The 27428-nt window shown below is 36.8% G+C and overlaps 1 protein-coding gene and 1 long non-coding RNA gene across 11 annotated transcripts in view; one reads left to right on the forward strand and one right to left on the reverse strand.

Moving 5' to 3' along the window:
- Positions 1-27428, reverse strand: part of LOC309640733 — a 242823-nt gene that overhangs the window by 173753 nt on the left and 41642 nt on the right. The window lies entirely within an intron of this gene.
- DENND5B (DENN domain containing 5B) overlaps positions 1-27428 on the forward strand; it is a 228545-nt gene that overhangs the window by 146320 nt on the left and 54797 nt on the right. For 8 of the 10 annotated variants that reach the window (XM_082419604.1, XM_082419606.1, XM_082419608.1 and 5 more), the window contains 4 exons: positions 7718-7905; positions 13705-14241; positions 16913-17144; positions 21522-21672. In XM_082419604.1, the coding sequence (XP_082275730.1) occupies positions 7718-7905; positions 13705-14241; positions 16913-17144; positions 21522-21672 (1108 nt within the window). Of the gene's footprint in view, positions 1-7717; positions 7906-13704; positions 14242-16912; positions 17145-19519; positions 19607-21521; positions 21673-27428 lie in introns of all 10 variants that reach the window. The other 2 variants (XM_082419613.1, XM_082419605.1) reach the window with 1 other exon arrangement.

Here is a 27428-nt window from a genome sequence, read left to right on the forward strand (position 1 = left end):
TTGAGTGTTACGTTAGTTGCATCCCACAAGTCTTAGTATCTGGTATTTTCGTTATTCAATTCTAAGAATTTTTAAATTTTCATTTATTTTGACCATTTGCCTTTCTCCCTCTTTTTTTTTTTTTGCCTTCTTTTGAAATAATTGAAACGTTTTTTCTCATTGCAGTTTTTTTTTTAATTTAATTATTGTAGGTGTTATATGCTCTGTTTCTCTTTATTAATGGTAAACTTTGAAATTTTAACATGAACACTCAGTGTATGTTAATCGGAATCTTTAAAATACAGATATTCTAAAAATGCTTTGACTCCAATCACCCCCATCATGGCTTACTTGTTATAGTTGTTCAAAATTTTGATAATCCCTCAAATTAGGTATATTTTATGTGCTTGATTTTGCTTAAACTTACTCATAATTGCCATTTTAAAAAAATTCACATTTGATTTTGTATCTTAGGTATTTCTTCTGGGATTAGTCTCCTTATTCCTAAAGTGTATCCTTACAAGTTCCTTAAATGAGGTGGCATTCTCTATTAGATTTTGTTCGTCTGACAGTGTTTTAAATTTGTCCTTGTTTTTGAAAGATGGTTTCATTGGATATTAAATTCTATGTTGAAAGTTTTTTTTTCCTCTCTCTCTTAGCATATTATATTCTACTGTCTTCTGGTTTCCATTGTAGCCATTGAGAAGTCATTTATCACAATCACTCTAATTGTCATTCCTTGGCCAGAAGTCTATTTTCATTCTGGCTATATATATGATTTTCTGTTTGTCTTTGGTGTCCTATATTTTGACTGTGATTTATCTAAATGAGAGTTTCTTTATTTGTCCTGCTTGTGAGTCATTGTGTTTCCTGAAATCTAGGGTTAATATTTTTCACCAGTGTTGGAAAATTCTTAACCATCTTTCTAAATTTTACTTGCCTCTGTCTTTTTTCTTTTTTATCCTCCTGAACTTTAATTAAACGTGTTATTCTGTCTTGCTCAGTCTTCCATATCTCTCAACCTCTTTTTCTGTCTCTTTGTCTCTGTGCTGTATTCTGGTTGATTTATCTCCCACCTTATAAATTCTCTTTTTATCCATGTTTAATCCATAGTTAACCCTTCCTTTAACATTTTAATTTCAGTGGTCCTATAAATAGTCTTACTCCTAATTCTTCCTTTAATTTCCTTAAACATATTAAACATACATATTTTATATTCTTTCTCAGATAAATTCAGTATCTCATGAGTTGAGGATTGAGGGTTTATTCCTCCAGGAAGGGTTTGTATTTTCTTTGACCAGGCACCTGAATTCACTGGCAACACAGGTTTACTTTAAGTTAAAATTCTCACTCTTAGTCTTTCTTTGGGCCATACAGATAGCATGAGAGCCCCAAACATCCTTGAAAACTAGCCAGTAGGTAGGAATTCACAGGGAGGCTTTTTTCCCCCTTCCTCCCTGGGCCATGGCCAGGGCCAGGACAGACTACTTTCCTTGGCAATACAGATTTTGGTTTTGTTTTTTCCTTTCTACAGGTTTTTGCCCTTTTAGGTCTAGCTTTTTGCAAGAGGATCTACCATCTTAATTCCAGCCCTTCTTGGACTTTGTCCCTCAACATGCACAGAAGTAAAACCGAAGCTCTAGGCCACCTTAGATCAGTAAACACTCCAAAGACAGCCAGATGTTTGAGGTTTACCACACTGGACTCTTGCTCACATTTTGTTCCCAGCCTCCAATGACTTCCCTTATTTTTATTTTTTTTTAAATTTATTTATTTTATTTATTTATTTTTAACTGCATTGGGTCTTCATTGCTGCACACGGGCTTTCTGTAGTTGCGGTGGGCCGGGGCTACTCTTCATTGCGGTGCATGGGCTTCTCATTGTGGTGGCTTCTCTTGCTGCGGAGCACAGGCTCTAGGCACGCAGGATTCAGTAGTTGTGGCTCGCGGGCTCTAGAACGCAGGCTCAGTAGTTGTGGCGCACAGGCTTAGTTGCTACGTGGCATGTGGGATCTTCCCAGACCAGGGCTCGAACCCGTGTCCCTGCATTGGCGGGCAGATTCTTAACCACTGTGCCACCAGGGAAGCCCCAACTTCCCTTATTTTTTTTGGCAAATTCATAGTCACGTATTGGGTGTTATATAGCTATTCTATTTACCATTTGTAGATTAGTTTTGGAGTCCTAGTCTACAACACTGCCATAAATAGAAATGTTTAAAAAAGATCACTGAACTAAAATTAAATGAACAGATTGATTGTGACAGTTATTACAGAATGTAACAACTGCTAGGCATATTAATGTAACTATTAGTAATGTAAAATAGGAAAATAATCCAGATCTTTTTTCTCTTTTACCAACAATTACCAATTATATTTAACCTACATTAAATAATTTAAGTACATAGTATGTGCATAAATACTTTGTTTTTGTTTTAACCTTCATTGAAGCAATAAGATACTACTTTTCACATATCCTCATGAGTGTTAGAAAATTATATTTTTATGAAGGTATAGATATATTTATAGGAAGCTATATTTTATTTAAAATTATGAATTAAACAAGACCTTTTAATTTAGAAAACAGTTCTCAGTGAATATATAGTTCATTGCCTATTTTGCAAGCCTATTTGACTTTGAAACATATGTATACTTTTTAAAAAAGTCATATCAAGTAAATCCTTTTCAAGTCAGATTCAAATTATTTATTCTCATAGATCCATTTTGGGGGGATTCCACTTCCCACAGATTATTTCCATATAGATTTATATTCAGCAAGTTTTAAAAATTGTGGTAAGAAAAAAACCCCATAAATTTACCATCTTAACTATTGCTTAGTGAAAAGTTCAGTAGCATTAAGATTATTCAACTGAAACTCATACCCATTAAACAATAACTCCGCATTTTGCACTCCTCTTAGCCCCTTCCTGACAACCACCATTCTTTGTTTGTTTCTATGAATTGACTACTTTAGATACCTCATGTAAGTGGAATTATACAATATTTGTCTTTCTTTGACTGGCTTATTTCACTTAGCATAATGTCCTTAAGGTTCATCCATGTTGTAGCATATGTCAGATTTCCTCCCTTTTTAAGGCTGAATAACTTTCCATTGTATGTATATACCACATTTTGTTTATCCATTCATCCATTGATGGATGCCTGGATAGTTTCCACTTTTTGGCTACTGCGAATAATGGTACTATAAACATAGATGTACAAATATATCTTCAGCACTCTGCTTTCAGTTCTTTTGGGCATATACCCAGAAGTGGAGTTTCAGCAGGTTTTTAGTACTTAGGCTGCTTCCTGCTGCTGCCAAACACACTTTGGTTTTCCGTGTTGATAATATAGATATACTTGTAATAGCTTCAGTATATTTCATTATATAACTGGCCATAAGTCTAACCCTTTTGTTAGTTACTTAGGGTATTATAAATAGTTTATTGTTATAAATGACACTTTATACATAAGCTCCATGTACATATGTTTTTGTATATTTATGTGATAAATTACTAGAATTGCTGGGTCAGATGATCTGTATATTTTTTAAGCTTTTGATAGATATTGCCAAGTACAAAGCTCTAGCAATTTATGCTGCCTTTATAAAGCAATGTATGAGAACACCCTTTTCTCCACACCTTTGCTGTGATTTTCTTTTTAATCTTTGTCAATCTGATTAAAGCAAAATGTAGCTCACTTTTCAGCCATCATCGAGGGTGATTTTTTTTTTAATGTTCATTTGAATTTGTATTCTGCCTTTTGTGATATCTTTGTGAACTAGGAAGATAAGCTGAATTATGCATGGGTCCAAGCCCTTAAAGCCAGCCTGGCTCAGTTAGTAACCAGTCACTGCCTTGGGTTAGTACATGTATAATCTTTCAGCTGCATCAGGAAGTTCACCAGAGGTGTGCTGGACACCACCATCCTCACACCTCCACTGGCAGTGCTTCACAGTATGTAAACCCCGATAATCATGGCGTTTTCATGGGGCATTGCACCACCAGCCAGCGCTGGACCTGCTCTGTGTCACTCAGCCATCTCCTCAGCCTCCTCAGTCCTGTGCCCCCAACGTCAGCTCCAGCCCCAGGCTGCTGGACTGTCCCCACGGGGCCGACCTTATTCTCCACCGTGATGCTGGTGGACAGGGGCCGAGACCCGGGGATGAGACAGTGGAGGCCAGGCCATCTCAGGGTCTGTGCCTGTGCCACTGCTAGGCAAATTTTTGGCAGTATGTTTTATTGTATAACATAGGCAAGCATAATGTACAATAGTTTTATTTCATTTCACATGTCTTAGATGTTAACATATTAATTTATTAGTACACATTTATTGATCACTCACTATGTAGTAGGTCCCGTACCAAGTGCTAGAAATTCTGAGATTAAAAATATAGTCATTGCTCTCCAGCAGGTGATGGTTAGTAGGGAAGAGCGGAGAGATAAATGAATAGATAATTATAATTGAATTTTAATAGTTTTAGTGAGAGGAATAATTAGTGTGATGGAAATAGAGATGGGGTACTGTGGAAGCATGTGGAAGGGACTCTAGTGACGATAAGAAGTATTCACGGAATGCTTTCCAAAGGAACCATTGCCTAAGGAAAAAGTGGAACTTAGCCAGGTACTGCAAGTGGAAGAGACATTCTGGGCAGAGGGAAGGGGTGTACAGAGGCACAGGGGCCTGTGAAAATATTTCATGTTCAGTAAATGAATTTTAAGCAGATGATTTGATTGTATATGTGGTGGTAAGAAATGAAGCAGGAAAGGGCCAAATTATGAAGAGCCTCATATGCCATGCTGAGGCATGTCTTAAATGTGGAAACTTATTACACATTCATCACTTTGAGTATCAAAGAAAAAGTAATTTTCCAAATTATTTAAATTTTTAAAAACATGCTTAAAGAAGAAAACTACCTTTTATTTCTTGATTCAGTTAAAAAGAATTGTCTTGTTTCTGCTAAGTAACTGCATTATTAAAAAGTGTATGGTGTTTAAACCAATCTTGAGAAAGCAGAACTGGAAAAAAGAATAGACATAGAACACCCACAAGTTGGTAGAATTGTGGTGAAGGAAAAATAAACCATGTGTATCAGTCTTTCATGTCTACTAGAAGAGGGGAAAACATATAATTTATTTTCATTTCCCAAGTGAAAGTTTACCATAATCAAAGCAAGAAAATAGCCCAAGATGCTGGTTTCCATTCCTTAAAGAATTTGTGTTTCCTTTGAGTTGAACATTTTCCATCAACAGTAAATAAAGTAGCCAAGCTGCTAGGGATTTGATATGACGGCTTAAAACCCTGGGCCTTTCAGGATAGGTCCAATCAGGAGACAGATTAAACCACACAGTAATTTAAATAGAGGAATGTAATAAGAAGAATTATTAAACTATAATAGGAAACTATAAAGATATGAAGAAAACTCTAAAGGGTACCCTAGGAAGGACAAACTTGGAAGGGGACCCACTTCCGAAGGCTGAGGTTCATATCTCATTGAAGAAAGTGTGGTGGCAGCTCATTGGATGGTGGAGGTCAGTGGGTTGCCTGGGCCAGAGCTGATCCTCAGTCACCAGGCAAGCAGAAGACAAACCTCCCAGGTCCAAGTGAGCTGCGGCTGGTGAGCAGGCACACAGAAGTTGTCAGGGCGCCGGGTGGCTGTGAGAGACGAGTGTGCCGTATCCGCATTAGGAGGGCCCAGTCACTGAGGCTGCCCGCTCTGGGCATGTGGCCGGGGAAGTGGGCCACCAGATGTCCTCACATATCCACACCAGTGATCAACCATGCAGAAGGAGCAAGAACACACAAAACACTGCGCCTTGCCCACTACGCTCGAAAACCAGGGAGGAGAAGCGCTTCCTCCTGCAGTGTCTCTCCGCTGTCCTCTACTGGCAAAGTTTTCCGGTGTGTTCACTATAAAAGAGAACATGCGTACAGTCCAGTCCATCTTCATAGACCACCTATGGAGTGATTTGGAGCTCAGTAAATAGATCAGTAGATAACTGGCACAGGATCTGACTGCTTAAAACCCTGAACCTTTCACCTGTGTCTGGCTTTTAATTGAGAAAGAAAGAAAAAAGCCCCTGACACCCAGGAACTGATCTAGCTCTCAGCTCAGCCTCCCTGTCACTGTAGACTGATTGGATGCTCATAGCTGAGCCATGTTGTTCTTAGAGCATAAACGGTCTCACGGGACCACCCACTCCAAGCAGGGTCACTGTGCAGCCCACAAAATACCAAACACCCTCTTCCCTCAAGCTGCCTGGTATTTGTTTTTTAGAAGTATTCCTGTAAACAGGTTTTCACCTAAAATTTTATAATGAACCAAATAAGGAAAATTTTAAATACATGTAGGCTATGGATAGCTGATGATTCATGACCAAAATCCCATTGTAGACTATTAAAGGTAGTCATTTACAGATTATAAAACAACACAAGAAAAATTTCAATGGAAAACATCCTGCTTTTGCGTGGTTGGGTGTTCTTTGAGTTTGATAGGAACCAAGTAGCATCGATCATTTCCCTTAACCTTTTAAAAAAGACTTCCCCAGAGTCTTACTCCCCCAGATTTTACTGTATTTATGCACAATAAATTCTGTGAGAGAATTATTACAATTCCACAATATCCATTCTGAAAACCAAACTTTTTTTGGTAACTCATTTATCGGCAAAATCAGATCTGAACCAAAGTGACCCTATTTAAGTTCTTTGAGTATACTGGGACACTCATATAGTTTGCTGCAGAAACATTAATGTATTTGATTACAGGATGCTGCCCTGGATATTTCAGGTATGTGTGGTATGCACAATATTACCTTTCTAAATTAAAAAAGAAAAAATCTGAATTCTGAAACACGTCTGCCTCTGAAGGTTTAAATAGGGATATAGACACATGTATGTATAGTATCCATGGCAGAGTGGTTTTAGAGGGCACTTTATTTGTAGCTGTGTGAGTTGATGAATGTTAACTAAACTTATTGTGATAATTTATTTTGCTGTTTATACATATATCAAATCATCATGTTGTACACCAAATGTTATATGTCAATTATATTTCAGTAAAACTGGGGGTGGGGGTGAGAAGGCACTTTAATACTGTGGACAGTTTTTAGTTTTGATAAATTAGTTCATGTAAACAAAACACAACAAAAAAACCAACCTCTAATTTTCAGGTAGCTTTCACTTTGTCCCTAGATTTGAGTTGGAGGTTAATGTAGGAAGTGTGACTATGAATGCATATATCTGTTGATTTCTTGTACCCACAAAATGAAGGCTAAAATAAATATAATAAGAATAACTGTAGGCTATAGCCATGATCATTTATACAAGAAAAACAGAGCCTCTGAATTGAGGATTGCATAGATATACATGTATATAAAAAGTGATCAGTAGCAATATTCTTACACCTTTTCAATGGGAGAAGTGCCAAGAGCAATTTTATTAGTTCTTATTTGCTTTGCATTTTGAGGGAATGTCATTTCACATACCAGTGTTTTCAGAAGCAAAGAGCTTAATGATGTTTCCCACCTACTCATACCCCCTTAAAACCATTCAGTGAAAACATTTAACTCTTTAATTACGGTGGAATAGAGCTGACCTCTTTTCTGCATGGTCATGAAGAAACATTTTACTTATTTATTAGCACACGAATTTTTTCTGGAAATTGATATTTTCAAGCTTAATGCAGTGATTATGTTTTGATTTGTAATCTTCCCCTCCATTTTTGTTGTTGCTGTTCTGTACAGATTATCAACGCCTGATGACTGTGGCGGAAGGCATCACCACACTTCTGTTCCCATTTCAGTGGCAACATGTTTATGTGCCCATCCTCCCTGCTTCTCTGCTACATTTTCTTGATGCTCCTGTCCCTTATCTGATGGGCCTTCAGTCAAAAGAAGGAACTGACCGTTCTAAGCTAGAACTTCCTCAAGAGGTAAAAACTGACAATGAACGATGAAACACTTGCTGTTTGTTGATTTAGGTCAAGCCCACTTTTGTTAGATAGCATTGTCTTTGTCTGAACTGAGTCTCTGGCTATTCTGAATCTTCCAAGTAGGTCTAGGGCAGAGGCTCAGCCATAGAATGCAGATCCTGACTCCTGATGGTTATTATATGACATAGTCATTAATTAAACATGGATCAAAACAGGACAGTGGCAAATTTTCACAGCTGTAAATTTGTGAAGATGGAGCAGTAGTAGTATTATCTAGGAGCTTTATTATTTTAATAACATTTTATTTCTTTTTCCCTATTCCTGTTATAAATTTTGTTTTTAAGTGGTACAGCCCAATTTTAACATCCTTTAAATTATTGTATTAATTGAGGTGAATTTGATTCTTGAGCTCTATCAAATGGAAAGTAACATCTTTCAGCAAGCTAGAGATCATGGAAATATTAAATACTTTAGTAGTCTGTTTTCAGACGTAAGGCCCGTTATCAGCTTTTTCTAAATGTTAGCTTAGCTTGCTGGTTGAGATAAAAATTCTAACCCTTAGCTTTTAGTCTACCTTAAGATTACTATGCTTTCTGTGTGTTATATTTTCAAATGTTGTTTCAGAAGAAAATAAACAGGAATTCTTGAAAGCATTTTGAATCTGATTTTTAGCTGTTGTTAATGGTACTCAGAATTGAAATGTAAAGCCTTTGAATTGAAATATTGATGAGAGTGCCATGGCCTATTAAAAAACGTAAAATGGTTAATTACATTATATTCGCTATTTAATTAGCACCTTTCTTAATAAAATCTTCCATGCTGTGCTTCACTCTTATTTGTTCTTATTACCCATAGAGATTCTCATTTTAATAAATGAATTTAAAATAACACACTAAGCCACGGACGTTATACCCAGTATTGATTCCTGTAATCATCCACTGCTTACTTTATTCTAATGAATGTTTCCCTACCAAAATTAACATTTTTGTTCAGGGGAAAATAGCTTGATTCAGATCATATAAAATACACATGCAAACTGTTTTGCTCTTTCTGAGCTTGTGCACGTTCTCTGCTTCTCCCTCTCTCTTATACCTCTTTTTTCTAATACCTGAACTCTCATTTTCTCTTTTATTAAATTAATCTAAGTATCTTGTTGGTTCAAAGACGTAAGTCCTTTAAATTTTTAAGGAAAAAGAAATAGACTAGCCAAATGCATTTTGTTTTAAAGACTTAAACAGTGACATGTTTTGGCTTCTTGTTGAGTATCTGGTCTCTTTGCATGTTAATTAAATGATATATTTTTAGACACATAAATATTATCTTTCCATTTTTGCATGAGTAATAATTGTTGGGAAATTTTAAATGCCACCTTGATGTATTTGTTGTCAGGAAATCTTTCTGTCTCTATGCCTGTGTGTATCCTCTGACTCTAAAAATAAACAAACTTAAAAATTCTGAAAGCTCTTACAGTAATGTCTGTGATTTTCTAATTTTTCATTCACTAAACCAACACTATTTAATAAATATACATACTCATGTATTCACAGAGTAGAATAATAAGAAATAACCTGAATCAGCTGTGAAAATAGCACTGCTTCTGTATAGAAAGTATTCATTAGTGCATTACTGGTTTATAAGAAAAGGCTAATAGCATATCACTTCGCTCTGGTTTCATTTTACAATGAGATGAAATAATCTACTCCACAGAATTTGGAGGAGGAAGTGGATATAAAAATAGTCATTTTAAAAAAGTGACTGATAATACCCTCCTTTGCCTTGAAAACTGTAAAATAAACTAATAGCTAAAAATAGAGGGCTTCTTAGAATAGTTGTGAAAATAAGTTTACAAAATGATTATTTTAAGAAAACATGATTTTAGTTGTTAGCTAACTAATGTAACTACATAGACTTATAATTAACTACCCACTCACTTGCCCCATGATTCCAAAATGATAGGCACGGGTAGCCATTTGTTATATTGTTTTGGTCGGGGGAGGCGGGGAGAGTGATGGTGGAAGGATGTAGCACTGGGGATTAGTTGCATAGACTGTACCTCAGTTTCTACCATTCTTGCTCATCTTTACAGTGAACAGTAGACAAAAAAATCTAGGGAAAAACTGAAACAGCATTGTTTTGCTACTTTCTTTTTGTCATATCTTGCCCTAAAATGTTATGAAAATGTTAAATATGCCCCTCTGGCTTACCCTTATACCAGCTTAACTTCAGCCATTGAGAAACCAGGACTCTTACCAAACATGAAGAGGGCTGCCCTGGACTCACATTCCTGGATACTTCTTCCTCTTGCCTATATTTTTAAGGTTCCACAAAATGACAATCTCCTTAAGCCTTATTCATTCATTCATCAAACAGTTGTATCATACACTACTAGTGTACAATATACTGGGAGACATCTAGAGAAAAATGTCACCTTTAAGAGGTGATTTCTGATTTCCAAAATAAGACATTTACAAATATCAATAACACAGGCTAAAAAAAAAAGAATAAGAGGAATGAAAGAGCTAAGAATATATACAGAGGAAATCAAGATGCCTTTAGGATAGGAACATGGGAAGCCTTCATGGCAGAAGAGATCATTAAGCTTCAAGTCTTTGTCCCCTACTTTTGAGGGAATGTTTGTTGTTTTTAATTGGAAGTAATTACATATGAAGGCTCTGGGCAGTGTTAATCAGTAAAAATATAGAAATATTTAGTTCTAGGGACTTCCCTGTTGGTCCAGTGGTTAAGACTCCGCACTCCCAATGCAGGGAGCCTGGGTTCAATCCCTGGTGGGGGAACTAGATCCCACATGCCGCAACTAAAAGCACCTGCATGCTGCAACGAAGTTCCCGCACGAGGCAACGAGGATTCCGCGGGCTGCAACTAAGACCCGGTGCAGCCAAATAAATAATTAAATTTTTTTTAAAAAGAAATATTTAGTTCTAAAACATCATAAGATTGAGATGTTGAGTATATTTTTCATTCTTGAGTTCTTAAAATTTTTTTTTTAATTTAATGGTATTAAAAGTGAGAAACTGACTTAGAATATTGTATGGAGTTCTTATCTGTTTTAGAAAAAGGGCTTTTTGGTTTTTCTTCAATAAATTTTTATAACACAAGTTTACATTCCCTATTTCTACTTTGTAATAATCAAAGCCCCAATTCAGGCCCCTGTAAGTCAGCATAGGAGGGTGAGAGAGACTCGCGGGAACATGAAGACAGGCCCATAGCTGTGGTGCTGGAACATCCACCTTGCCGCACATTTTTGGCTCAGCAGTGATTACATGAGCATAACAAGCTTTAAAATTTCCCCAAATGTATCATTTTTCTCTTTTCACAGGGGAAGGAGAGGTATAGAAAAGGATAGCAGGAAGGCATTAATGAAGGATACAGTACAAAATGTAAGTGGTGAGAGGTTGCTGGTTAACATTTAGATTAGCAAGTTAGTGAATTTTTTCTTCCGTTTTTAAAGATACTGAATCATCCATTTGAATTATGGTGACCTAGTTTCTCCCTTTAAGCCTTACAATATATCCTACTTTCTAGAGACTGTAGAAACATATATAAAGATGTGGATTTAAATAAAGCTGTAATAGCACTACTGTCTTCAGTAAGATGTGACTTCAGCTCTTACTTTATTTAGAGAAAACTATTGACATTGGAGATGAGGCATAATGGAGAAGAAAAAAATCCCTTAAGCTACCAGGCTGTTTGAGGGTGCATACCTGGAACAGGTGTCAGGAAGTCACCTACCTTCTTGGGCCTCAGTTTCTTCATCTGCAGAATTAAAGGGTTGGATTCAAAGGTTATTTTAGGCTTGAAGAATCACTGTTGATTCTGTTTTTGGATGGTGGAAAATCTTGAGTTTTTATCAATCTTAATTTGGAATTTTGCTATACTTCTTGCTCATCAGTATCTAACATGAAGAACAGGGATCAAACAAAAATAACAGGGACTTACCTGGTGGCGCAGTGGTTAGGAATCTGCCTGCCATTGCAGGGGACATAGGTTCAAACCCTAGTCCAGGAAGATCCCACATGCCGCGGGGCAACGAAGCCCGTGTGCCACAACTACAGAGCCCATGCGCCACAGCTACTGAGCCTGTGCTCTAGAGCCCGTAAGCCACAACTACTGAAGCCCGCACGCCTAGAACGCTTGCTCCACAACAAGAGAAGCCACCGCAGTGAGAAGCCCGCACACTGCAACGAAGAGTAGCCCCCCCCACTCACCGCAACTAGAGAAAGCCCGGGCGCCACAATGAAGACCCAATGCAGCCAAAAATAAATTAATTAATTAATTTTTTTAAAAAAATTTGACTTTAAAAAAAAAAAGGAGAGAATAACAGAGACCTAATTGTTTGCTCTCCTCTTTTCATCTTACCTTGGCATTCAGGATCAGAAGACAGTATGAATTCTCTCCTTGCTGACCTGGGGGCATTGTTGAGGGGCGGGGAGATGGGGAAGCATGAGGTGAGGCTTCCTATTCTGTTTGTTGACTTCACCCCATGCCTTGTGTCCAGCTACTAATGCAGTCAGGATCAGTTTTATGTGATGGACTACCTTGCCCCCTCCTCCTCCCCAGTTTAGGAGCTTAGTTTTCCTTTACTCTGACAACCTTGTTCTGATCAACAGGGTATGGACAGTAAAGGTAAAATACTGTCTTTGTATATACTGTCATCAAGTACCTGAGGGACAATCCAAATTTTAGGCAGGTACTTAGCCCCTTGAATTTTCTATATCTATTTGAAAGATATTTAAAAGTCTTTCAATTCAAAATCCAGAGTGTAAACAAACTCAAAAAACATTTCCTCTATTTCTGTCTCCTCTTTTCCTCAACGCAAAAATGTTCAAGTCAAGTCTGAGTTACCCAAGGGTTCGTCACTTATCTTTCTCTAGGCACTTGCCTCCACCGCTCTCTGCCTCCTGCTCTTTGTCCAGTGGCTTCTGAAATGGTTTTACCATGTAAGAGGTTGAAGCTAATTTTAGATAAAGTGAAAATTTGTGGATTTTCTGTGGACTGGATTGCTCTTTGCCAATTTCATTCCATTTTGGGGTACTACAGCTGCTAAATTTTAGCAGTTATTGTTAATTTACATTATAAACGGTGTTGGAGCAGTGGAATGGCATAGAAAGTTCAAGCTCAGTAAGCATTTTATTTAACCCAGTGCCTAATTTATAAGGTACTATGAGTCTGTGTGCTTTTACCTGTCTAAGGAAAGCCTATTCGATGCCATGTATTACAGAGTTATATCCAGATTATAATAAACTGATGAGACCCAGGGGAAATGATTCATATGTATTAAATATATACTTATATATTCCCTCACGTAGGGAAAAATGCTGGCAACAGAGATTTATTTTTAAAGAATAAAATACTCTTAACTCTGAGAAGGTTAACATAAAATGCAGTGCAACCTTTTCTTTATAATAGTTGATTTTGTTTATAATAGTTGGCAAGAATATTTTAGAACATAAAATTACTATAAAACCTTTGTATTTTTTAATTGATACTTTTAGCATTTTATTAAGTAAAAGTTTTTTAAATTAATTTTTTAATTGAAGTATAGTTGATTTACAACGTTGTGTTAGTTTCTGCTGTACAGCAAAGTGAGTCAGCCATACATATACACATATCCACTCTCTTCTGGACTCCATTTCCATATAGGTCATTACAGAGCACTGAATAGAGTTCCCTGTGCTATACAGCAGGTTCTTATTAGTTATCTTTTATATATAATAGTGTGTATATGTCAATCCCAATCTCCCAATTTAAAAACCTTTGTATTTCTTTTTCCTCTTTCAGGCTAATTTGTGTTTTGTGGATATTGACAACCATTTTATTGAGTTGCCTGAAGAATTTCCACAGTTCCCCAATAAAGCAGATTTTATCCAGGAACTCTCTGAAATTCTTCTTCAATTTGGGATCCCTCCTGAGGGCAGCCTACATTGTAGTGAGAGTGCCACCAAGCTAAAGAATCTGGTTCTGAAAGACCTGGTCAATGACAAGAAGAATGGCAACGTCTCTGCTAATAACATTAGCATGTATGAGTTACTGAAGGGCAACGAAACCATAGCCCGCCTCCAGGCTCTAGCCAAGCGGACTGGTGTGACCGTGGAAAAAATGGACCTCTCTGCCTCTTTGAGTGAAAAAGAAAAAGATTTAAAACTACAGTGTGAAGAGGCAGAACTAAGGGACTACCAGCTCAACGTACAGCTCCGAGAGGTCTTTGCTAACCGCTTTACACAGATGTTTGCAGATTATGAAGCGTTTGTGATTCAGACTGCCCAGGACATGGAATCTTGGCTGACCAACCGGGAACAGATGCAGAACTTTGACAAAGTAAAAAGAAGCAGAGTTTCCCTTTTTATGGTTCTTAGTGGGCTATACATTACTGATTTTGTTAACTTTTTTGAAATACAGATTTTTCCCCCTCTCCTTTCCTTTTAAGAACTCTTTTTTACCAGTATTTTATACTATATAAAATAATTTCACTGGAAAGTATAAATCAACTAGCTCATTAAGCTGCTCATTGAATTATGTATTTAATTGCCTTTAACCTTATTTTTAACTTTTCTATACTTTGAAGATGTTTGAAATGAAACTTAAATCCCATGTTTTTCAAATCTGTTAATACTATCTCACCTTGTAAGCATTTTATTTACTCATATTTTAGGATCAAGTCTAGTTAAATGAGGCCTATTCCTTTCCTAATAAATCCTTATTCTTATATTTTGTCTTTATCCTGCAATGAAGTCACAACTTGCCCATGTAAAGGTAACAGTTTACTTTCAGAAGGTGAATTTTTATCTCATCTTAGGATCAAAAGAGAGAAAAAGTGAGGTTTTATGAGAAAAATGAGTTTTTATGACTTTAACCCTCTGTTCCTAAGTTTTTGGAAAGGGGAGACAGAAAACGACACTAACTTTTGATTGTCCTGCTGAAATTGAAGCTTCTTTCTAAGGTTTACTATAGAGTATTCTTCTGCCAGTTTTTCTGGACATATCCACCAAATTTTTTTTTCTTCCAGACAAAAGCACTTGGGGGTGTGCATTAACTCTTTCAGGTCACTAGGGTGTAGTTCAGTCCCTTGCCTCTGTGATTGCCGAGGCATGATATTGCTATTAGAATGAGTTATGGCTTTTTGCTAAATAGTATCTTTGTATCATGAAAGACCACTCAAAGGGGCTAATATGTTCTAAGAGGCTAATCTACAATCTTGGAGCATCTGACAAATAAGAATTAATAAAAAATTTTTGTAAAGGTGGGTGTATAAAAGATTATTTTCTGATTTCATCAGATTTTTTTAGATGAGTTATATAAACCACATTTAACAGTTAATTTATGATGCACTTTATGTTTGAGAAAACTTCTTTAACAAATTAAGAAGCTTTCACCTCTCCAAATGTATTCTTGCTCTTAGTTTCCGTTCTCATTAAGCTTAACCATTTTTCCACATTTTTTCCTAGCCAGCTTGGAACTAATCTGTGTATACTCATGATTTATCCTTGGAGCAATTCAAATTCTTATCTAAATCGAGCACTGGTACTTTCTTCCTTCTTAATCTTTATGTAGCTTCAAACTATAAATGGAATTCTTTTTATATAACCCCTAGAGAAATGAAAGTTTCATGTTGGATTCCAGAAGGCTTGTAATCATCTCATTTTCACTAGGAAAATTTACAGGGCTATCACATAGTAGTCCTGCAAGCCAAGTCTTTGCTGACTTAAGTGATGTAGCCCACAAGGATCTGAATATCAAAAGCCAGACATTTGGTCCATTTAGGAAAAAAGGCTGTTTGCTCTATGAAAAGTAAAATTGATATTTATCTGTAAAACATCTTTTGAAGAGGTGAACTATTTCTGGAGATGACTGTGAACCTTTATTTGGCTATTTGGATTTGTGTAACTACATCTGAACTATGGAGGCACTTAAATTGAATAAGTGGATTTCTGTAAGGAAGTTTTTCAAAGGCATCCTAAATTTCAGAATTTATTTCCTAAATAAATATGCTAGGAGGAAGCTAGTGAGTATTAAGGAGAGTAACCTTAGGTCAGAACTTATCCTTCCACCTTTCCCCTTCTGGCTTTTGCCACATTGCACCTAATCAAAAGAATGAAAAGCAAAAGCAACCCCACAGCTGAAATAGTAATCCACTTCCAAATTTTAGCTAGTGTCAAATTGTGGCTAGAATTCCTCTACACACATGGACCTGAAGAGCCAAAGGAAAAAAATGAACCCTTTGAATTAGAAACCGATTACAATTTACTGAACCATTCCATGCAAGCAGACAAGCTGGTAACAGGAACATGTGGCTGGTTGTACATGTTTTCCAAAGGCTTGGCTAGCTTTGGATGGTTTTTCAGGCAGTGCTTTTTTTAGTTGTTAAGGCCCAACCTATTCTTTCAGCACAGGTCTGGATGGAGTTTGATCTTTAACTAATGCTCATCCATCAGTTTTTAACTGTGGGGGCCTAGGAAAACATCCCCCTGAACCAAAGATTTTACTCATAAGCACAAATTCCACGTTGTTGGGTTCTTTAAGGTTATTGCTTATGTATATCTTATTATTGTATCAGTTAATCACCTCGATGCCTTATGACTTGGAGGTATTTGGCACAGGCTAGGAATAGAGAGCAGAAGAAATTACAGCTCACTGGGGAAAGGGGTCAAATTTAATGGTAAGTAAAGAGAATGATTGACGATCATGTAGCAACTGATCCACCATCTTTCATTAATGATGCCCTTTTTTCTGCATAATGGTCATGAGGACCAGAATGTAAATCAATTTTGAAAGGTGGGATCAGTGCTAAAGAACTAAGTGACCTAAATTCTATGACTTTAGAAGATAGGAAGAAAAAGTGGAGTTTTAAGGGTTTTTAAATTTCAAGCACCAGTTTTCTGTGTTATAAGATTGAAAAGGAATGATCTTAGCAACAGATAATTTTTGGATTTATCATGTAGTATTGAGATGGTCTCTTTGCACTAATAATTGCCTAATTATCTCATTACAGGCTTCCTTTCTGTCTGACCAGCCAGAACCTTACCTGCCATTTCTTTCACGCTTCATTGAAACACAGATGTTTGCCACCTTTATTGATAATAAAATTATGTCTCAGTGGGAAGAGAAAGATCCTTTGCTTCGAGTCTTTGACTCTCGGATTGAGAAGATAAGACTGTATAATGTAAGGGCACCCACCTTGAGGACATCTATATATCAGAAATGCAGCACTTTAAAAGAAGCAGGTACATTTGTTATGCCTTTTAAAATTAACTTAAAATCCATGATCATATCTTTTTACACATCATTGGCCTTATAAACCACAGAATTAATTTTCAATTTTAGACTTCTTGGTTAACCCTTGTACTGTATCAAGAGATGCTTTCTATCGTTTTGTCTGTCCTGTTCCTGCTTGATATTCTTCTTCCCTCAGAAGATGAACAACAGTAACAAATTGAATGGAATACAACTATAAGGTTGCTGTGAAAATGTTAATTTCTGTCTTTCTGCTTATTTTGCCTTTTTGCTTTTTACCTCTTCTCTCTTCATCCAAGGAAAGATAAGTATTAATTTAAAATAGTAAATTTGAGTTGCTGCCTAATTTACGTAACTAAAACAGTATATTTACTTTAGTGGTGCCATTAATTTAAATAGCTTCATTTATTGAAATTAAATCTCTAGATTCTTGTATTCAAATTAGAGGTTCCCAACCCTGACATTAGTTTTTTCTCTCAGAGAATTATGAGTCTTGGCCAATCTTGTCTGGCAGTGTAATATAGTCCATTAAATAAATAATCATATTAATAGTCAGTGTTTACTGAGTACATACTATGTGTGGGACATAATACCAGCTGTTTTACGTGCATTTTGACATTTGATCTTAATAATAATGGGGTATAGACACATTTTATTGTCTGTTTTATTGCTGTCTTCATCTTACAGTTGAGAAAACTGAGAGGTTAAGTAACTTGCTGTGATTGCATAGCTTGTGGTTGGTAGAGCCCTGATTTGAACCAGAGTTTGACTGATTCTAGCCCCTGGAGTCTCACTACCACATTAGCTGTTCATTCAATAAATAAACATGTAAAATATACCAGTCCACACAATTTTATACATTTATACCTAGTTCCTAACTCTTTCTTTGCCAAATAAACTGATATCTATCACTTGAGTGCCCCTTCCTTTTATTTCTTCCTCTTCGTGTAGAAGTTATTTGAGAACATTTTTTTTTTCTGGAGCAAAAAGGGGCAGCAAATGTGGATTTTCTTGGCTCTGCCTCTGTTGCTTGCCTTTCTCACTTCATTTTAAATAGATCAAAGTTACAGGAGTGGTGATGCTGTAGTTGTAGCATATTTTAAGGAAAGAAGTATATAAATGATGTCTCTTGTGTAGCCTTAGAGGTTTCTGATGACTCGCTGAAACATCATTCTGTTGTATCCCACTTAATGAGGATAGATCCTTGGAGCCCCTTTAGGAAGTGACAATTGTTTCTGTGTCTCTAGAAGTTGAGGGAGTAGAGTGAATGAAATTGTCTATGCCTATTCAGAGAATAGTATGACTTTCAGTGCTTTAATAGCCATGTAAATAGTATAATGCCTTGTTGAGCAAATTTTATTCCTCCCTTCCTGACAGAATTTTTTAAATGAAGTTAAGTGCTGATTGCTGTATTTGTGTGCTTCTAGAAAATCTTTTCAATTAAAATAGATTTTCTATCAGCCTCTCAGAGTTTTATACTCCTACTGTCATTACAGAAATTATATAAACTGTTGAAAATGTACCATTATAGCTTATATATGAAGTCCTTTTATTTTATGATGCTATTAAAAAAGCATTGACAAACAGACAATATGTACCCAAAACACTTCTTCTTTACTGCTTTTATATTAAAAGAGCTTTAACAACAACAACAACAACAAAAATGTACCATTACAGATTTAATATATATGAAAAAGAGATTAGGCTAAATTAGGAATAGTCTCCCAGGAACTTAATTTATCAAAGACTTTCTTAAAAAGTAAAAGGAGGGCTTCCCTTGTGGCGCAGTGGTTAAGAATCCACCTGCCAATGCAGGGGACACGGGTTTGAACCCTGGTCCGGGAAGATCCCACATGCCGCGGAGCAACTAAGCCTGTGCACCACAACTACTGAGCCTGTGCTCTAGAGGCCACGAGCCACAACTACTGAGCCCGCGTGCCACAACTACTGAAGCCCACGTGCCTAGAGCCCGTGCTCCACAACAAGAGAAGCCACTGCAGTGAGAAGCCCGCGCACCACAACGAAGAGTAGTCCCCACTCGCTGCAACTAGAGAAAGCCCGTGCGCAGCAACGAAGACCCAATGCAGCCAAAGATAAAAATAAAAATGAATAAATAAATTTATTTTTAAAAAAAGTAAAGGGAGGCAGTCAGCTGTAAGTATGTCTGTCTCACAAATGGTGCAGATATTTCTTTTATCAGGTAAAATTGTCTCCTCCCCACCCTCACCCACAGCAGAAACTAGAGAGACTAGGATTCTTTTGTTGACATTGGATTTTATTGTGTATCTTGGTTTTTTTTTTTGTCCTTTGTCGTTTTGCTTTTGTTTCTGTTTTGCCTCTAACTAAAAAGAATTTTGATTTGCAGGTGAACTCTTTAGGCAGAGGCTATCTGCTGCTGATATTGTGGCACCAGAACCTCATGATTTCTGTGCAGAAAGACACCAAGTTGCTAGTAACGCAGAGTTTTCTTATTCCTTACTGATCACAGAAAATGAGTTTTGGCACAAACCCTTGAAAGTCTAACAACAGCCCCATGATCTCTCGAAGCAGGCATTTAATAATTTCTGAATGTTCAGTATTCACTGATGATATAATCACTGAAAAGTAGCATTGCATTATGCTCCCTATGGCAATCTTATGAACCCTAGAATAATTCATTGTGAATCATGATTTTTGTTTTTACAGAGCTTCCTAAGTAAAGGAGAATAACTCAATATCAGATGGATTTTTTTCTGTCATTTTAAATCCAATGGAAAAACTGAAGCTACTTTTCCTTTTTTCCTTTTGTGAGAACAGAAGCACTTTTTGGCAGAGATGGAATTCTGTAGTATTTCATGGAACATAAAATTGTCAGGGACTTCAGAGAATTCCATGCCATGAATCTAAGCATTATTTCTCTAACCATCTGTTAATTGTGTTTTATAAATATTAGGAAACATTAAGAGTATAGATACGGTTGTGGAGAGTCAGGGGGCATCATTGAAAATTAAATATCATTTCACATTAAAACATGACATCCTTTTGCCCAGCCTAGAACATATGGACTGTGTTTCATGAGAAGTTACAAGTTACACATTAAAAATAAAATGAAATTCAAAAAGTTGTGGATAAATTCATATGAGTTATAAAGAAAAATTAGGGAAGCTTAAAACAGATATCTAACATTTTGAAGTTTAGGGTAATAATGCCTTCTGCACACGTGCCTTAATGCTGCAAATGCAAACACCTGGCTGGGAGGCATCGATCTCACATAAGATGGTCTTAAGCAGGTCCATTTGACAAGAGTGGAATGTGTCATGGACAGACCCATCCCCGTCCAAAACAGAAATTTTTCTAGAGTATATATGGGGAAGAGCCAGCGATACTCAATCTGCTGGTATTGAATGGGGCAAAATAAACTGATTCTATGAAATATTTGTAAAAATACCTTTTTTCTTCTCTCAAATCCCAAGATTGGCAGTTCCCACGGTGTGTTCTGTTTATCACACAACCACACTTACTGCTTGTTCTCCTTGCAGTAGTCTCTAGGCAAGGGATGGGAGACCTAATCTTACTTCACAAGTATTATATCTTTTCTTGAAAATTCAGTTGATAAAAGCATTTAAGATCAGATTTTTTTACCAGAAAAATAGTTCACTGTTTCCTGGGCCTTTGAAACATCTCTCAACTTTATGTGGTTTTAAAATAGAAATGTTGAGTAATTCCTATCTTTTAACTCTGGCCTATTTTATTCTTCAAAAGGCAGTTTCTTATCCCCTGGACATTTTCTAAATGCCTGCTTATTTTATTTTTCTCTGCATTATGCCTTTTGATCTAATAAACACTCCTGAATGACTCCTACTAATGAGAATGTGTTGCTAAAAGTGAGGTAATAAACTTTACACAGTTCCTTGCTTTTACAAATGGAGAAGCATGAATATTTAATGGATCTTTGCACAAAGAAATAAAGTAACATAAGGCTACAGTGCTTGCTTTTTTCTTCCCTTTACTTGTCTTTCAGCTCAAGGAAAATATTTTATTTGCCATCATTTTCTTTAATGTTGTACTTAGAACCATATTTTCATTAAGAATATTGAATTTCCCACTTAAGGGAAACTGTTTCAATACTAAATTATAGATTTTTTTTTAACCCCTCTGCCCTGCTTTTGACAGATGCAGAAAATAGTATGAAAATTAATTATCTAGTATTTACTTAAAACTAACCTTTTTATACTTAGCATTATACTGATTTCTGAAGAGCTTTTGTAAAATCTATTTCAGACTATCAGAAAGGTTGAGTTTCTTGTCACTGCATGAATGGAGGAAGCATTATTTTTTAAAGTTTAGCCAATGAAATGTCTCTAATATGTTATGAATTTAATTTATAGCCCAATCAATTGAGCAACGACTGATGAAAATGGATCACACTGCAATCCACCCACATCTACTTGATATGAAAATTGGTCAAGGCAAATATGAGCAAGGGTTCTTTCCAAAGTTACAGTCTGATGTCTTGGCAACAGGACCAGCTAATAACAAGTAAGCATGTTCTTCTCTTGAGTAGTTGGTTGAAGGAGTGAATGAAGGGTGCAGTGCTGTAATGGGGAATGCTTAATTATTAAACATTTTATCAGTCATTACTTTTTCAAAGACCAAATTAATCTGCTTGAAATATGAATTGACACTCAATGAGTATTTGACTTTTAATTCCATCATGTAAGAAAATCCAAAGACTAGATATTTTTCTCTTGTTGAAGTAATGTGCACTTGGGAATAGTTTCATTTTAAATGACTGTGTTTTAAATATAATGCTAATACTGTCTAACGGAATTAGAAAAGTTATGCCTTCACTGTGTGTATTAGTTTCCTAGGACTGCTGTAACAGAGTACTGCAAACTTGGTGGCTTAAAATGAGAGAAATTTATTCTTTCATAGTTCTGGAAGCTAGAAGTCCAAAATCAAGGTATTGGCAGCGCCATGCTGGCTCTAAGGCCTGTAGGAAAGGACCCTTCCTTGCCCCTTCCCACTTCTGGTAGCCCCAGGCATTGTTTGGCTTACAGGAACATAACTCAGTCTCTGCCTCCTCTTCACATGGCTACCATCCCTCTGTGTCTGCTCTCCTCTTGTAAGGACACCAGTTATGTTGGATTAGGGCCCACCCTAAATGCCCTTATCTTAACTTGATTACATGTGCAAAGACCCTCTTTCCAAATAAGGTAACATCCACAGGTGCTGGGATTAAGACTTCAGCATATCTTGGGGCTTCCCTGGTGGCTCAGTGGTTAAGAATCCACCTGCCAATGCAGGGGACACTGGTTCAAGCCCTGGTCCGGGAAGATCCCACATGCCGCAGAGTAGCTAAGCCCGTGCACCAGAACTACGGAGCCTGTGCTCTAGAGCTCATGAGCCACAACTACTGAGCCCACGTGCCACAGCTACTGAAGCCCGCATGCCTAGAGCCCGTGCTCCGCAACAAGAGAGCCACCCCAATGAGAAGCCCGCGCACCGCAATGAAGAGTAGCTCCCGCTCGCCGCAACTAGAGAAAGCCCGCATGCAGGAATGAAGACCCAATGCAGCCAAAATAAATAAATAAGTAAATTAATTAATTAATTAATTAGAAAAAAAAAAGACTTCAACATATCTTTTAGGGAGACACAATTCAACCCATGACACCATTTTGTACTTTTAAGTATCAAGTGCAGAAATTACAAACCAACCGAAACTAAAGGTAAACCATATCGTTTTTTATGGTAGATGATTCCACTCAGAAAATATCTGAATATGGTTAGAATTGAAAAGAGTTATTTGGATTTAGGGGAAGTCTTGATTTTAGTTGAACACAAGAATGTAATAAAGAAGGATTTTACAAGAAAAGAACTCAAAGGAGAGTATTAATGGGGAATATGCTAAGTTGGAAAGAAGCCTTTGAATTGGAAATCAGCAGTTCTGGAATTTAGTTCATTCCTGACCACTAACCAGCTTAGGATCCTTGGACAATTTGGAATCACTTGCCCCTTTTCTCATTTAAAAGCACTCTAACATTCTGTAACATCTGTGATTTTATTAAAGAGTCTCAGAGAAGTAAAGGGAGGAGCCAGGCAGTGGCCAACAAATGAGATAGAAGACAGTGGTAGAGATTGAGTGTATAAAATGGAAGTGGCGTTGAGCCACCAGAATTGTCAGAAGGCAAGTAGAGAATCAGTGAGGGGAATAAGACAGGTGGAATTATGCCTTTTAACCTAAATGGCCCAATCCAAATAATAATATGCAAGTTCTTGAAAGATGGCTTTAAAGTATGATGTTTCTGTCTAACATATGATCTGCTGAGCTACATGTTGGGGAAGTTTTGGTACTTACCTCTTTATTTCCCGTGATGATTGTCATGATTTTATTGGTCAGGAAAAAAGAAAACTTAGTAAATTATCTTTATTATATGTGATGGTAATGCTTGGTTTCATTTATTAAACACTATACTAAGCTAAGTATTGTGCTACTTGGAGTTTCTTGGGATGCATATATATGTGGTAATATTTGCATATCTTGTGTTTGTATAGTTACTGTCCTATTTTTAATAACCTGAAGGAATGAAACCCTTACCATTTTCCCAGCTAAAGGTGTTCCTTTAAATGTGTTTCTGAAATGTGTCAAAATTACTGATTCATTTACGTCTACACGTGAGAAAACTACAGTGATAGCAAACACATCAAAGGAAAAAAGATGGTGTGTTATGAATTAAGGAAAACAGTTACAGTACTATATGCATTGCTGTTTCCTTTGCTTTCAGTCTAGTACTGGCATACCTCAGAGATACTATGGTTTTGATTCCAGACCACCACAGTAAAGTGAATATCACAATAAAGCAAGAAGTTTTCGGTTTCCCAGTGCATATAAAAGTTACATTTATGCTATACTGTTGTCTATTAAGTGTAGAATAACATTATGTCTATTTTCTTTACATATACGTATCTTAAAATACTTCATTGCTAAAAAATGCTAGCCGTCATCTGACAACACAGGGTTGCCACAAACTTTCAATCTGTAAAAAATGCAGTATCTTTGAAGTGCAATAAAATGAGGTATGCTTGTGTGTATCATTATAAATATCCGCCCCCTTTGAGATCTCAGTCAAAAAATTTGAAAATTTTCATCACTGCTTCACTTAAGGTAATTATCCTTCCTTGTAACCCATTTTTTCTGCTTTCGGAAAGCATTATCTTTCCTGCCAGTGGAGCCTTCTCCATGTCAAGAGAGTGTTGGTTGTGGAGATGCTGCTGATAATAGCTAATATTATTAAGCCAGTCTGCACTAACGTCTCTTCTGACTGCATTAAGTACATTAGCTCATTGATCCTTATTACAAACATATCCCTACATATAAAGCCTCTATTGCTTTACCCATTTTATGATTGAGTCTCAGAGACAGTCAACAACCTGCTTCAAGATCACATAGTAGGAAGTGGTGAAACTAGGATTCAAACCTAGGTCTGCTGATTCAGGGGCCCAAGCACTTAACCATTGTACTGCATATACTGCCTGGCTCTGTTACTCTAATATAAAGGTGACGTGTGCCTTTTGTTACTTCTGGAGTTGGATGTTTTGCTTTGGTAGCCCCCAAGAAATTTTGAATCGCCTAAAATATTGAACGTAAGGGAGTTTAGCAACAGTCTGTCATACCAGCCTAATGGTCTTTCAGAATGAAAGAGCCCTCAGATGCCTCACTTCTGCCTCACACTGGGCTCTGTTAAGAGGGGTGGACCCAAAAGAAGATAGGATAATAATTTGGGAAGCAAGATACATTCTCAGGCGCCATCTTGCCTCATGAAGAGCTACATTAAGAAAAGATTGAGATCAAATAGCCTAACCCTGAAGTTGTGTCATTGTTATATGTTGGTAAGAGTACACTTCTGGGTTAGTGGCAGAGTTAGGGTTAGAACCCAGGTCTCCTTATTCCTGGCACCATGTTCATGGTGTCTCATTCATAAAAACTGTGGAAAGGTCTGGAAAATCTTCAGTACCAGCATTCTTTTACATATTTGGAAAAGGATCACTATGCAGTAAAGTGAAAGAATTGTGGATTTTTAAAAAGCTTTATTTGGACTTCCCTGGTGGCGTAGTGGTTAAGAATCTGCCTGCCAATGCAGGGGACACAGGTTCGAGCCCTGGTCCGGGAAGATCCCACATGCCGCGGAGCAACTAAGCCCGTGCGCCACAACTACTGAGCCTGCGCTCTAGAGCCCGCGAGCCACAACTACTGAAGCCCATGCACCACAACTACTGAAGCCCACCCGCTTAGAGCCTGTTCTCCACAACAAGAGAAGCCACCGCAATGAGAAGCCCGTGCACCGCAACGAAGAGTAGCCCCCCCCTCGCCGCAACTATAGAAAGCCTGCGCGCAGCAACGAAGAACCAACGCAGCCAAAAATAAATAAATAAAATTTTTAAAAAAAGCTTTATTTGATTGAACTCTTTTATTTAAATAGGTTGTTTGAACTTTAATGAAGACAGTAAAGGAGGATGATTCACTAGAAAGGTGGCCCCTCCTGTAGAAACGCAAGCGTTTATGCTAAAGTCTTGGGTAGGAAGGCTGTAGAGAGAATTTAATATGCTGCTTACAAGATGGAAGTAAATAACTAATGACTGAAAATTTTACCTTACTTACCTTAGTTAATTTACAGGGTTTCACCTTCTAGTGAAGAGCTATCCCTGCTTTTATAAACACTGAACTTAAAACGTGCTAAGAGATGTTGACCGTTACGGGGATTCAGACTTTACAGATGATTGTACTGGATACAATGTTCTATTTTTCAGAAGTGAATGACTAGTCATCAGTTTATTCATTTTTTTCTTATGTTTATAAATTATCCTAATTTTTTGAATCAATTTGATATGAGTAACTATTAATTTAAATGGTTTTTATTTCCTTTTGATAGCATTAGAGTGCTCATTCATTCATTTGGCAAATATTTATCAAACCCCTTACTATATGTGAGACACTGTCCTGTTCATTGGGAGTTTAGCAATGAACAAAATAACAAAAATCCCTGCTTTCAACATGAGGACGCAAACAAAAAAACTTACTATGTAAAATAAGTAACCTGTCAGAAAGCGGTAAGGTTTGTGAAGAAAAATAAAGGAAGGGAAAGGAAGTAAGGAGTGCTTAGAAGGGAAGATTTCAATTTTCAAATCTTATTGCCATATTTTATTGCTTTTAATCTTATATATAATCTCCCCATTTCCACACAGAGCCCCAAGCATTACATTTTCAGCTAGATTGTAGTCTGAAAGAGAATAGATGTCAGAACTAATTACAGGGTAAAGGGATTTGTAACTGTGCCTGTGCAAATGGTTGATCAACTGTAAGAATTTCATATGCTACTTACAAAGCAAAAGCAAATAAGCAGTCTTTAGTATTTCAGCAAATGTGGTCATCTTTGGTAAAATTATGCTTAGAAATGAGGTTTAATAATGCAAAGAATAAATTAATTACTTAACAAGACCAGGAATATGTGGACTTCATAGTAATTTTCTTAAGCAGATGCTCATTTCCCTGTTTTGAAAATAAAATTAAACTGGGCATTTTGTCTCACAGAGTGAGATGCTAGTTATATCCTGTAAATTAATATTTATCCTTATCTTTTGTGCTTTTCCACTTTGCCTGCCAGGAGAAATGTTCATCCATGTGTATTCTGCTCATTATATAAGTTTATTAGCTGGTGTTTATAATCTATTTCATATTTTTACTATTTATTTGAACCACCTTGCCCAGTAACCCTAATTTTTTAAATCCCTGAACAAATTTTACTATCTTACACTGACTGTTTTTTGCTACAAGGCTGTTTACAAGGCCTCCAGGTCTTTGTACATTGTGTTACTTATATTTTAGTCTTCCTCTTTATTTATTATATAAGTTCATCAGCTGGTATTTATATTTTGCTTCAGAGCTGTTAAAAAAATATTCATGACACTTGTTGAAGATGGTAAGACAGACTTTATTCACGGCAGAGGGGCACCTTTATTCAAGGTGTAGGGACCACTGCAATTGGGTCTTGCAGTGGAGATGGAGATTAGAGGCTTCTCTGAATACTGCATGGACAAGTGGGAATTTATCACCAAGGAGCAGAGTGGAGGTCAGCGGATAGAAAATTACTAAGAGGAAACATCATGGGTGTGGGGGATTCTGACTAAACTGACCTAACCGGATTCTTGTGGAAGGCAGGCCTAGGTGATTAAACATCACCTGGGGAATGGTGGAGAATTCAGAACATGATCAGATATCCAGAATGATCATATAATGA

This window comes from Balaenoptera physalus (genome assembly GCF_965194825.1).
Source record: "Balaenoptera physalus genome assembly, chromosome: 13".
NCBI classification, from domain to species: domain Eukaryota; kingdom Metazoa; phylum Chordata; class Mammalia; order Artiodactyla; family Balaenopteridae; genus Balaenoptera; species Balaenoptera physalus.